This window comes from Sturnira hondurensis, unplaced genomic scaffold (genome assembly GCF_014824575.4).
Source record: "Sturnira hondurensis isolate 20B ecotype Veracruz unplaced genomic scaffold, ASM1482457v3 Scaffold0009719, whole genome shotgun sequence".
NCBI classification, from domain to species: domain Eukaryota; kingdom Metazoa; phylum Chordata; class Mammalia; order Chiroptera; family Phyllostomidae; genus Sturnira; species Sturnira hondurensis.
In genome coordinates this window covers 14,995,493-15,009,374 of record NW_028082350.1, presented here as the reverse complement: position 1 = coordinate 15,009,374, position 13,882 = coordinate 14,995,493, and the positions used below count along the sequence as shown (strand labels likewise).

The window sequence follows — 13,882 nt, the reverse complement described above, 5'->3', positions numbered from 1 at the left end:
GAAAGCAGCAAGGTCAATGCTAATAAAACTGACCTTGACCTGACACACACTACCTTCAGTGAAGTTTCAAAAATATCTTTCATGAAGATTAAATAAAGTAATTAAACCACCCAGCCGCATCTTTCCTCCCGAAGCTCTCAAAGGTGAGTAACACTAGCTGGCATTGTTACAATTCACTATACATCCACTCCGCATTTTACTGAGTCCAGAACTGGTGTGCACCAAAACCATGGCCACACCCTCTGCCCGACAGGCCTACAACGCAGACAAGTGATGCAGTAATAGTACCAGCAGCTGCAGCTGCAGGCAAATGCCATGTGCGTGGAATGAGTGAAACGCGAGTTCCGGTGAACCTGGGAGACTGACAGCTTTGCAGACACCATGAGCTGAAGAGGGAGCCTCGCGGGATGGCCCGTGAGCATGCGGAGGGGGGCACAGGACCCTGAGGGGAGAACACGGCCCCCCCGTCTTCATGAGGCCCAGGGAGAGCTGGGAGGGCTCTGCCGTGTGTTGGCTGCTGTTTGTATTTTCACAACAGGCGATGCGAAGTCGCTGAAGGGTCTGGGCAGGGGAGGAACGGTCGAGTCGGGGCCTTCCGGAATGACCCCGCCGTTCGCAGACAGGACGCACAGACACCAGAGGGCCGTTGGAAGGACTAGGTGGGCGGTCTCTAGAGCACCTGACATGCAGGGTGGGCAAAAGTAGGTTTACAGCCGGGAGGTGGTGAAACACAGCGTTTTCCGTGTTATTATTTATTAATGATTGTATTGTTTTTCACAAGAACAACTGTAAACCCACCTCTGCCCCATCCTGTGTGTCGTGTGCCACTGACCAGCTCTGTGACTCGTGTGACTCCCATAATCTCCAGGGGCCTCAGTTTCTCATCAATGAAACAGGAGTGACTGCAGCACTGGCTGTGACAGAGGTCTGACGAGAAATGTTTTCAGCAGCAGATGCCACACTGCTGTTCACCAGGAGTGTCGGGAAGACAAAGGGCCTGGGTGACGAGGACCAAGGTGGGTTGTTTCAGGTGTGCAGACAGGGGCAGGAGGGGCCCCAAAGGAATCACTGAAGGACCTGGTCACTGAGTGAGACAGGAGAACACTACTGGGAAGGGGGAAATGCGAACGGACTCGGAGAGTGGGGTCCCACTGGTGTGGAGACGTGGACACTGGCTGGGGGTGGGGGGTGGGGCACAGGGCGTCCCTCCAGGCCGTGTGAGTTCCCAGTATAGCAGCTCGGCCCGGTGGTGCTGGGAAGGCATGTGCTGGCTCAGGGTTCGGCCACGAGCCCTAGGGGCCACATGCACGCATCGGTGTGTGCGCAGCCCCCAGCCAGCTCAACCTTGGCACCAACCACAAATGCAGTAGCTATGGCAGGTGGCACGCACGCACGATACTCTAATGAGGGGTCTGGACAATACATAGGACGATGTCCCTCTTGTCCCAGCCCAGACCCTGCAGGGCCCACACATGCTGCTGCAGGGACAGCACTGTGCATCCACCAGACGCGCCTGCCATACGAGGTCTCAGTGACACCCCTGCACTGCACCTCCGGATCTCAGTCTCCCATGGGGACAGCTTTCCGATTCACTCGCCTTGTCTTTCCCGACGCTGCCCTCTCACCCTGATCCCAAGACACCTAGAACGCCCTTGCTGTGGGAAGCCATTTTTAATTCTGCATTACCGTGGCTGACGGGCCAACTTCCCGAGAGCAGTGCATTCACACCCACCTGTAGGAGAATTTCGGAATGTAAATGGCCCAGGCGGATTTTCAGGTGCAAGTTCAAGCTGCACTGAGGCCACAGCCACAAGGGCACTGACGAACCGCTAGTGAAACAAGACCCACAACACAGGAAGGCGAGATTTACCTTTTCTTTGTCGAGATGGATTCCACTGATTTCAAAATCGAACATGAAGAGCTCAGCCACGCGCCTATAAGTAAAGTGAGTGCCTGGTTATAACAGGTAAAAGTAATTATTAACAACAAAAATCATTTTTGCTAAGTGACTTGGCCTCTTTCCCATCTTACTGACAACAGGCTGGATGTCCCCCCGCCCCCGCCACACTCACCACGGGAGACCTCTGGTGTGTGAGCTCTGATGTGGGCGGCCCCTGCCTTCCCAGTGTGCTAACCGCACCGGACGTGCAGACGGAGCCGAAGGAGGGACGGTCACTGCACTGAGGACAGACGTCTCTGCTGCCGTCTCTACAGCANGAACATGAAGAGCTCAGCCACGCGCCTATAAGTAAAGTGAGTGCCTGGTTATAACAGGTAAAAGTAATTATTAACAACAAAAATCATTTTTGCTAAGTGACTTGGCCTCTTTCCCATCTTACTGACAACAGGCTGGATGTCCCCCCGCCCCTGCCACACTCACCACGCGAGACCTCTGGTGTGTGAGCTCTGATGTGGGCGGTCCCTGCCTTCCCAGTGTGCTAACCGCACCGGACGTGCAGCCTGAGCCGAAGGAGGGACGGTCACTGCACTGAGGACAGACGTCTCTGCTGCCGTCTCTACAGCACGTGGGGACCTTTTCAACTGCTCAGCCGCCTTCCCTCTAAGAGCACTCACTGCCTACTGGGTGCGGTGCACGGAAGGAGGCCCTGCGGGGCGGACGAGCGACGTCGGGGCGAGCTCGCCCACGTGCGACTGGGACGCATGCGCAGTCTATCGGGAGCAGGTAACATAACTGCACTAACCTGCTGGGGGCTATGACTGCGCGTGTTTCACATGGCACGGCCTCCTAAGGGGATGAGTACTTTTCAAATGAACGAACGAATACAAGGTCAAAGAAAAAATACATTTGTTAACAGGGATGCAAACTGAGTGTTTGGTAAGTTCTAGGAGAGACGTCAATAATGACCTCTCCTGTGGCAGCCATACTGAAAGCGTCGCCTTGCAGTCCTTCTTTGCTACCCCAAAGCAGGCTCTTCATCGGCTCCAACCCGCCCTCCCCTTCCCCCAAAGACTTAACTTGCTGACGCCATGGAGGGAAGATCCCTCACGATTTCAAGATTACTACTAGCATGCTTTGTAGAGGTTGCTTTTGACCCATCACAAAATCCAGCTGCAAACTGAACGACGAGGTTTTCCTAACCTTTCCTGAATGTAGCAACTTCATCGGAATGTCAGGCACAAGCAGCAGCAACAACAAAGAAGGCAGAAGAAGGGTCCTGTTAACACCTGCAGGGAGGGGTAGTTTCCCACGGGCCTTCCCCCTGTAATAGTTCACACTTAGGGGCACACTGTCCCTTCTGCACCACAAGCTAATCAATGCCATATACTCTCACATCAGGCGCCAGGGAAATAAAAATACTGAGTCTGAAGGTGCAGCCCATGGGAGAAGTTGTGTGCGCGCCGGACGTGGGAGACCCTCTCGCTGCGCCACAGAAGCAGGGGCCGGATGCCCAGCTCTCCAAGTGCATGAGAGGGGAGCAGAGGGGCCTGACCTGCAGGAGGTCACAGGCTAACCCTGATCTCCAACATGACCGACAGACATCACGGGGCCGGGAAACAGGGGGCTGCCCCCCTCCCCACTGACGGGTCACCTCTGCTCCAGCCCTGCACTCAGGCAAGACGACCTCTCCCCAGGTTGGAGGTGCTCATCATGATCAGCCACACACCTCACGGTGACATCTCTCACCCTGTCCTCCACCGCCACCCAGAGGCGGCACCTCTGCTCCACTAGCATCCGCGATTTCCACTTTAAAAAACCGAGGGGTGAACGCACGCGTTTTTACAAAGTCACGGGGTGAGAGGCCTTCACTGCACAGAGCCGGAGATGCTTCCCGTAGGAATTAAGTATAGCAAGCCAAGGAGGAACAAAAAGCAGCCTCAACCACACAGTGTTTAAATGTCAACACGTGTATTGCGAAACAAGAAAATCTACTGTAACTGCCTTTTAGCATGTGAGCCTATTCCCCTAACAGCACAGACCTGTGAAAACGGCCGCGCCGCTTACTCGCTCCAACTCCATCCAGATCCCAGTCATTAAAAACTGAGCAGTTCATACTCGGACAATTTCTCAAAGACCCTGCGTGAGATTTCCGGGTTTCCTTCCGACTGTTAACAGCTCCTTGGAACGCTAGACTCTTTGATGCTGCGAGCTGCGTTTCTTGGCCGATGAGACTTGTTTTCTCTTTAATCCCACTGCAAGCTCAAAGCCAATTCTGAGTTAACAGCTCTCTCTGCTGACACTTTTTGACCTTTTTTCCTGGAATCACATCATCCTGGTATTTGCTCTACTCTCTGGCTCTCCTTGAGTTTTCATGAAAGACACACTTATCTTTCTGACTGTTGTGCTGATGTGCCCCGAATAAGCGGAGTTCAAGTTCCTCTAAAATTCTGAAAACTCAACAGAGCACATTAATAATTTAGTGATTCACTTTCTTTCTTAAATATGTAAAACGCTTTACTCAAGCCTCTACCCACCCTCATTTTCTCTATCTCGTATCAACCTTTTTTCCGAAAGAGTTAATCTAAGAAATACCGCTCCGCTCCCTTTTCCAGCAAAGGTGTTTGCTGCTTGTCTTAATAAGAGAAAAGAAACATCACAGAAGTGCAGAAATTGGTGATGCAAATTTATTCTGTATGTTTACTGCAGAACAGCTTTACTGGAGAAAGGTATGAAAAAAATTAAACTCATAATCCCACTGAAGATAATCACTATTAAAATTCTTGCAGTATTTTCTTTTTTCAGGGCCACGAAGACCACATTTACTTAAATAAGTCAAGAGGCATCGGCACCGTGCCCAGCACCACGCCCAGCACACTAGAGTTCCGAGTAACTGTTAACAGTGGGTCACTGGGGAATGTTTGCTGAGTTTCTGAGTGGAGGGAGGGGTGCTACACATGTCCCCTCACTTGGAGTGGCCATCGCCCCCAGGCGAGGGACCCAGCAGGCTGCTGGTCCTGAGATGCCCACCCAGGGGTGGCACCTCTGTCCCCGGTAGACACCGAGTGGGAGCGGCTAGTGTGTGGCTCACACTTACCACGGGAACACTCCCTGGCCTCCTGTCCCACCTCCTTCTGCTGGGCTATGCCGCTCCTGTAGAGGGACTGAGACGCAGCTGCAGGGGCTTCTCTGCCTCGCTTTCTCCTGAAAACTTGTGCCACAAACACTGACTATTTCTCTGCATCTCTATGCTTCAAAAATACGGCTTTCACTTGTCTTGCCAGTAAGGCTACCTAATGCTGAGTGTAACAAAGTTGTAATAAAGACCAACCCTGGGCACCAGGGCCCATGTAGCACAGCAGGACCACCAGCCCCTGCACGCGGGCAGCCGGGGGACAGCGCCCCAGTGGCCTCACCGTGGGGAACCCTAGTGCCCATCGTCAGCGGTCCCGGTTGAGTAGCGCTGTATTGGGAATCACAGGCCACACGGAGACAGGAAGGAGAAGGGGGCAGGAGGAGGGAGGGAGGGAGGGCCGAGGAGTCAGAGGAAGAAAGTGTCCCAGAAATAAAAAAGTGGCCGTGGGAAAGAAAGCATGTCGATCTCTGTGCTGAGACACACACAATATGCGGGTGGGTTACCGACAAACCCTGCGACACTTACTTTGTAAGTTAATAACCGGAGCGAAGGCATGCGCTCTCCAAAGTCCTACGCCAAGTATTTTTGTCTATTGACTCAGCAACGAAGCCTTTTCAATGTAGATTAATGTCATCTAGTGAATCAAAGCAAACCCTTCCAAGGCTCTTGACAGCACCCAGCAGCTGAGACCGGTTTGCCAGTACCATCTGGCGGAACCCACGACGGAACTCCAGGCACAGAGCTAAGCATGAGTGCCCACTGTTCGCGGGTCTCCACTCCCTGGTCCGGCAGCCACTGCAGCCCTGCGTTGGCAGGTGCCCGGGACTAGCAGTGAACACCACCACCCAGACCCTTGTTCCCAAGGGGCTTCAGTGAGGCAGAGAAACGGGACATTAATGCACGAATAGGGTGCTGTGGGGGAGAGCAGCCCTGAGAAGCAAAACCAAGGGGCGAGGGGCGGGCCTGTGCGGAGATCTCCGAGGAGGCACTCTGGGGGCGCGAGAGCTGCGAGGAGCTACCTGCACAGACACACCTGGTCTCTGCATCGAGGGAGTCCATGAGCCTTTTATCAGCCAGTAGTCGCTGCAGACTCTGATATAAGTCCACATTTGTGTTCAACCTAGAAAAACCACAAACAAGGAAGTTAAATGAGTCTATAACACCTTCCTCCTGGCTTCGCACCAAGGGAGTGACGTTGGCTGCAGCCCGAGGACCAAGGTTTGCTCTCGTCTCTGCCTCTGGACCAGGAGCAGCGTGACCACGGTCAGTGCACTGGCCCAGGCCTGCTAGGCACGTGTTCAGTACGAGCTGTCTGGAAGGGTCGAGGACAAACTTGAAGTGGGTCAGCAGCTGGAGCCTGAAGGCCAGGCAGGAAGGAGAGGAGGGGGCAGTGGGGTCACTGGCCATGTGACGGACTCCTGCCACCGAGGCCCAGTCCTGAGCTGCGCACCCCAGGCCTGGGCCACTCTGCTCAGCTGGCCGAGTGTGGCAGGCCCACACCAGTAGGGGATGGTGGAGGGGACACAGGGTCTCTGGCTTCAGAGCCACACTCTCAGGGGTCAACACAGGCCGACAATGCAGTGACCTGGGCCATTGTTGGAGCCCCCGGCCTGCTGAGCTGCAGGTCGCCCTGAGGGTTAACGAGGTGATTGTGCGTGCAATGAACACTCCCCACACTAATGTTGTCAGGTGGCCCGTGGCCACTCCCACAGAGAACCACTCTCAGCCTCACCCCACAGTGCCACCCTCAGGTCCCCAGTCCTTCCCCACGCTGGATTCCAGGAAGCCCAGGTGCTCTCAGCGCTGAACAGTGTGCTGGTCCTGGACACAGGTGCTCCCAGCCTGCTGGTAGGGGCGAGGCTATGAGAGCCACCTACTCAGACATCCTGGATGGCAGGGTCCTCAGTCAGGGCACCACCAGCATCCTGCAGTTTTAAATAAATCAAAGGGCTTCTGCTGCCACCATCCTCACGGGCTACCCTGAACACCAAGGGAACTCCGAGGCTGTCACCTCTGAGGGAAGCACTCACAAGGGCAGGCACACCTCCTCCTCTCCACTCCAGGCGCCCTCCCAGGGACCAGGAGAGGATGTCCTGTCCGCCTGCTCCAGGCCTGCTCACCTGTGCGCTGCCCCGTGTCGAGGGCAGCGGGACAGGGGTGGCCTGGGCTGCACCCTCTTCAGAAGTTTAAGCGAATCTCCCACACTGCGTCTCCTGCCGTGGGACTGTCACACGTCTGAACTTCAGCCTATAACCAGCACTGACTCTGAACACATACACCCGACGGGCTTTCCCCACTGCCACACAAGACATTGGATCTGCACGTACACCTAAAACGATCCTACTTCTCACAGACCAGCTGAAGCTGGGAGACAGGACATGGTCAGACCAGAGGGGAAGTGGGCCTCAGTGCCCAGTGAGAATGGAGAGCGAGGCTCTGGGTCAGGTGGGGGCCTTGCATGTGGGGCCTGGCCTTTGGGCTCCTGCAGACCCCAGGGCAGAGTGAAGAACAGGAGACAGGACACTGCCCAGGTGCAGTGAGGCCTTTGGACAGATATCCTGACGACACTTCCCACCAGTCAGGGTTCCCTGCCGGTCTCCCAGGCAAGTGAGAGCCCAAGTCCACCGCACCAGACGGAGTCTGGGCACCACAGGCAGGCGAGCTCAGTGCAGCTCGGGCTCCTTGCTCAGGGCTTCCCCTCGGCCAGGGGTGTCAAGCTCATTGTCACGGGGGCCACATCAGCCTCACAGCTGCCTTCAAAGGGCTGAATGTACCTTTAGGACTGTATAAATGTAACTACTCCTTAACTAGGGGCAAGGAGCTCGGCGCTGCCGCCGGGTAGAAACAAGGTGCCGGCCAGATTCGGCCCTCGGGTCTTGTGTGTGCCTCCTGTGCTCTGGGTGTGTTGTTTTTCCCCAGGAGGCCCCATCTCAGCTCCTTCTTTGCCCCCACTCTGGAGTCTGCGGGGCCCGGATTCAGCCCATTCAACACCGTGATTTCCAATGGTGACAACAAAAATCGCAGGCCTCGTCTCAAAGTGCACAAGCTCAGTGGGGTGAAAGCAGCGGCAGCACATTCTGGAGCGCGAGGCCCCCCAGAAGCCTCACTGGACCAGAGAAGCCACTGCATCCTCGCCCTCCTCCTGCCAACGCTGGTGTGTGCGAGGCTCCCGAAGCGGACGGGCCCTGGTTTCTCGGGTAAGAAGCGGTGCCGGGCACACGAGAGCTCTCACTGCCTTCAGGACTTGCACCCGACTTCCCGGCGCGCATCGTGACCTAAGCGGTTTTGAACATGGCACCCTCCGCCTCTGAGTTCTTCTAATGAGCACCGTGCTGGTCTCAGAGAGGGCTTAAAATATTTAAATTGGCCTTAAAGCCACTTTAAAAGAAGCCACTTCAACTGTGCATTTGAGAGGTTCGCTGTTTCTTTTTCGCTTAGAGTTATGGGCTCTGGGGCTTTCAGTTCTTCTTGCGCCATGTTTTGGACTGTTTGTGCCTGTTACGTACGAGGAGCGGAGCCCTAGGTGTTCACCAGGGCGGGGCAGCTCAGTCGCTGGGTGTGTCCTGTATGTGGGGGCGGGGTCAAAGGAAAGCAATGGCAGTCCCCTCTGCTGCCTCCTGCTGCTGGGGCCGCACACGAATGTGTAAAACAAAAGCAAACCAAGAAGACAGCTAGATCAGGAGCAGAACCATAGAAATGAAGAACACATGGAGGGTTAGAAACAGGGGGGTGGGAGGGGGAGAAGGGGGGAGAAGGCACAGAAAATAGCATAGATGGTCGGTAGAAAATAGATAGGGGGAGGGCGAGAATAGTAGGGGAAATATAGAATCTAAAGAACTTGAGACACGTGGTCATAAACTAAAGGGGGGGAGAAGGGTGGGAGAGGGGGTGTACAGGGTGCAGGGGAATGAGGGGGGACTAGAACAGCTGTAATGGTATAATCAATAAAATATTTTTACAAAAGAGAAAGGAAAAAAAAAAGAAGCCACTTCATCACAGCCACAGGGACCACAAGGCCACTGCAGGGAGACACTCTGGCCGTGGTCCCCAGCCGCCCACATGGCAGTAACCGAGCCACGCGGCAGGGGATCTGGAAACTGTAGCTTGCCCCTGGGATACGAAGAAACCCTTCTATCTTGGAAACAACGATAGTGAGGAGGCTGGAGCTTGCTGTGTTCCTGACATGGTTATGAGTACTTTATAGTCATCGTTTTATTTCATCACAACCCTAAGAGGCAACTTATTACATTTACAGACAAGGAGAGTGACGATGAAAAACGCTGAGCCTCCAGTCAGGCTGTTCGTACTGGGAAGGTGGCCCAGCCCCAGGAGCCCCCCACGCCTACCACCCTGGGCGGCTACGCAGGGTTCACACACCAGCCCCCACCCTGGGAGGGGGACGAGCCCAGAGAAACATTTCCCAGAACGCAAAGCCACAAATCTGCATTGCCCGGTGTTGTCACGAGGGGGGACGGAACCTACTTCTCCACCACGGTGCCGATACTTCTGCAGGCTTCTTCCGCCGCCTCTCTGAATGCTGGCTCCGGGTGAGCAATTTTCACAAAGTCGGCCTGTTGAAGAGGGGAGAGAAAACCAAAGGAACTGGGTGGGAGGTTCTCCTCCAAGGTCTCAGGGCAAAACGAACCCTGCTCTGACAAGTGCCGTCTGGCTTGGCCTGTGCACTTCCGTCCTGGGACCTTCCCACTCGCAGGGCAGAGCGGCCGTGTCCTGGGCGTCACTCTGCTCTCCCTCGGAGCCGAGTGAGTGTCGGTCCACAGATTTCGACATGTCCACTGAGTTTCTCTTAGAAAAGTCTCTCTCCTTCAAACATAAATACGTGCTACGAGAACGCTTCCAAATTCTATAGTTCCAAAAAGGGGCCTCTTGTTCAAGATTCTAAAACTCTCTAATCAAACTGTTGCTCACTGTGGTTCTCAGGAGAAGCCTGGCTGCAGAGAACGGCCCTGGGGGTTATTCTTCTTGTGTTTACACTGACACGCACTATGGTTTCAAGGCCGACCCGACGGTACCCTAGCTTTGGTGCAGAAAACGAAGGCCCACTTTCCTCTCTTTGAAGCCCCTGGAGAGAGCCAGGGTGCCTAGTCCCAGCCAGACAACGCACAGCCGCCAGTGCTGGGAGGCTGCTGCACGGACTCGGGGCTCCACCGAGCTGGAACTCCTCCTTCCTTCTCAGGAAGTCATGCAAAAACTAGAGGTTACCTTTAATCTTAACAGCAGTACATTGCAAAAGAAAAACATAGGAAAACTATAAAATATTACACATTTTTCCTTCATTCTATAAGAGGAAAACATATATGACTTATAAAACCACCACAGGTAAAATTTCCAAAATTTTTATCAAATAGTTGTTAGTGAACAATGTTTAAATATAGTTTTATACAACTTTTGATGTAACAATAACATTAGTACTCAAGCACCTGAAAAATGAGCTATGTAATATTAACAACATATTGTATAAATTACCCATTTACACTGTCCTACCATTTACACTTCACATTAAAATTCAAAACACTAGCATACATTTAAAATTCATTTGCAACAGTGATGAGGAAAACAAGACTGTTACATAGCAACTGTACTGAAAAAGAAACCAAACTGACCACTTGGTGGAAAACATAGTTTATAAAATTCATGTCTTACAATGGTATCAAACTTACTGGCAGGTAAAAACTTCACAATTCAAAAAGAAAAAAGGCCCTCTGAATTTTTTACCCCAAGATTTATATAAGTATTAGTATTTGATGAGATAGTATACTTCATAAATACAAAACCCATCAAAAAGAGGACAGACTAGGGACAGAGAAGGTAACATCTTTGAGCAAAGGCAAAACGGTGGAAAGAGCCCCAGAGCACCGCACGGCTCAACTGAAATGAGGCTGAGACCACAAATGAACAGGGAGCCCTGACCACACACAGTGACTGCCGCCCCCTTCAGGCCACAGTGACAGAGCAGAGGCGGCGCCGGCCCTCCCGCATCCACACCACCTGGGAAGCACCCGCACACACTTCCTGACTGGGCGGCTGGGGAGGCCGAGCGGGCACCCCTTAAAGCCAAGACCCGACCACCTGACCACCGGGAGCCCACAGCGCATCTCCTTGCCCCCTGGAGAAGCCCTTCTCAGGGCTCTATCAAGGCCCTTGTACTAGGGAGCCTGTCCTGCCTGTGTGGCCCTCTGAGAGGCATCACTGCTGGATTGGGGTCTGCAGAGAGACGACTTTCTGAACAATGAAAAAACAAATGCAAGGAGGGTAAAAGAAATCCACCTCAAAGGTGTGAACGATTCCAAACATCTAGCGTTTTAGAAAAGACACACCAGAGAACAGCAGTTGTCGGAGCTAAGACGTAAGAAGTGGCGGTAACGACTGAAAGCTTCTTTGGCGTGATGGAGAGTTTAGGCGTCCATATGTGGCCACGTGAAAAATGAGTTACAATCCACAGAGCTTACTACCCCTCCAGTCAATTTTACTGTGTGGTATTTTTAAAATTTGTAAGAACTTGGTTAAATGGTGGGGAGACTACCCAACTTGTCCAGACCCGAGCAGCTGGTCGCCCCTTGGAGGGTGTGCTGGCCAGCAGGTGGGTCAGGGGCCTGCAGCCGGGCTGCCTGGACCCACGGCCAGCTTCACTGCCTACAGGCTGGCTGACCTTGGTCATGTCGCTTGGCCTCTTAGAGCCTTCCTTTCCTCATCTGAAAATCAGACATGGTGAGAAGGTCAAATCAATTAATCCAGGTAAGCGGTTACCAGGGCTCATGCCTGAGAGACCGAACAAACAGTGAACACTGTGATGCTCAGTGAGGTCGGAGCCCGTGCCTCCCCCTGTTCACGACTGTGCGCCCCGTGCAGAGAACACAGCCTGGCCCATGGCGGGGCCCAGTGTCAAACGGATGTGAAGAGAGAGCCGTGTACAGCTCAGGACCAGGGGCAGCAGCGTGAGTCACCACGTTACGTGCCCCTTTGCTGTCACGACTGACTGGGCTGTGACTCTCCCGGGCCCGAAGGTCATGCCCTATGTCTCCACAGTGGGTTTCCTAGTGGGTGAAGAGACCCAGGTATGTTTCTATTTTAACTGCAAAATGTTAAGGAAAAAACTCTTTAATATAATCGGTTTGATGTTAAAATCTTACTTTTAATTGCACAACACATTCTCTACAATGTTTATAAAAACTGTTTTTATAAAATTAATTTTATTGTAAGTGAACAGATAATTTATTAGAATTTTGAACATTTTCATAAATGAATCTTTGTCATAGAGAAAAACATCATGAGTTATTCTTTTATTACATATTCCATGTATATTTCATTAAATGTATATCTTAAAGTACAAGTTCTAAATACCACCTTTTCCTAGACTTTCCTAATGACAGACTTCACTGCAACAAATTATACCCAACAGCTCTCAAACAATGCAGACATTTTTTTAGCCTTACAGTGTAACACTAAACCTCATAAACTTAATTAACTGTCCACAGTTCAGCAGAGGAGGGTGTCAGGTCTTACCAAGTCCGCCACCCGGCAGAGGACGTCGGAGAGCTCATCGAAGATGTGCACGGTCTGTGGCCCAGGCGGCGTGGAGCACACACGTGCCACCAGCAGCTCCGTCTTTCTCAGGGCGTTTTCTTGGGCCACGCGGAATCCTTCTGGGGCACTGAGCTCGGGAACTCCAAAAAGACCCTGAAATTCAACGAGTATTTCCAATTTATTATTAAAAATATGACCTTTTAGTATTATGTGTAAATACTTCTTTCATAAGGAATACCTTGGGTTTTGCTGGGTTTTTATATATTTGAATATCTGAGATCATACATGTCACTTTCACATTGCCCATGTTTTAAGTGTCATTTTCCTTCCATTTAAATTATTTTATTAAAAAGCAATACAATTCAATGCTACCATAAGGGTAAAAACCAAGCCGGCACCACTACGGAACCTCACTCCACAGCACCTACTCACAAAGCCTAAATGAGATGACACGCGCTAGAGAACCAAACGCCACCTTGTCAGAACGGCCGGCACACAGAGGAGACTGACGGATGGGATGCTCGCTGAGGTCGCTGTCAGCTGTGTGACTCTGGCCACTTTCTCTCTCCGCCTAGGCCTCAATTTTTTCATTACGCACAACTGGGATTACAATACACATCTCACAGCTCTCATACTGGGCTAGAAAATATATGTCAAATTCTTAAGACAGCGTCCAGCACCTAGTGAGGTCCGGTACAAAGCACCAAGCAATTCCACATCTGTAAATCAGGGATGATGAGCAGATTATTGAGCACACAGTTCAGAGACTTTATAAACATGAAAACCAACTCACGGTCTAAACTGGTAACAAATTTTATCCTTTCCAAAAGCATTTCATATTTTGATAAAGCAAAAACCCACTCATCTGACGGGGGGCAGGGCCTTCGCCTCGGGCCAGCTGCAGCACATCTGCCCCAGTGCCCAGCAGGGCGGGGGAAGGCACATAGGTGCACTGTGCACCTCACACAGGTTTCCCCCGTAAGGCCCGCAGTCCCACAGAGCAGGAACTACCGTCCACCTCTCACAGGCTAGTTAACAGCTTCATGGGTGAAGGAAAAGGCTGAGGTCAGGAATCAACCTTCGCAAAGTCCGAACTTGAGCAGGGCCCCTACACCCCAGAAGCCCACACCTTCTCCATACTTCTCTGCAGAAATCTGTCTGTGTTCTCCTGAGGGGTTGGGTCCCTAGAGGCAAAATCCTGCCCTTCCTCACTCAGCCAGCTGCCCCCCCCACCGCCCCAGATGCCTAATACACAGGGAAGTGGGATGAATCACACTGTCGGAGCGAATGCTGAACTTGGTAGATTA

General features: G+C 52.5%; 1 protein-coding gene across 1 annotated transcript in view; it reads right to left on the bottom strand.

Moving 5' to 3' along the window:
• The window catches only part of MIPEP (mitochondrial intermediate peptidase), a 94,098-nt gene that overhangs the window by 78,357 nt on the left and 1,859 nt on the right, over positions 1–13,882 (bottom strand). The window contains exons 2-5 of the mRNA XM_037057632.1: positions 12,555–12,728; positions 9,516–9,604; positions 6,067–6,153; positions 1,871–1,934 (exon numbers count right to left, since the gene is read on the bottom strand). Of these exons, the coding sequence (XP_036913527.1) occupies positions 1,871–1,934; positions 6,067–6,153; positions 9,516–9,604; positions 12,555–12,728 (414 nt within the window). The remainder of the gene's footprint in view (positions 1–1,870; positions 1,935–6,066; positions 6,154–9,515; positions 9,605–12,554; positions 12,729–13,882) is intronic.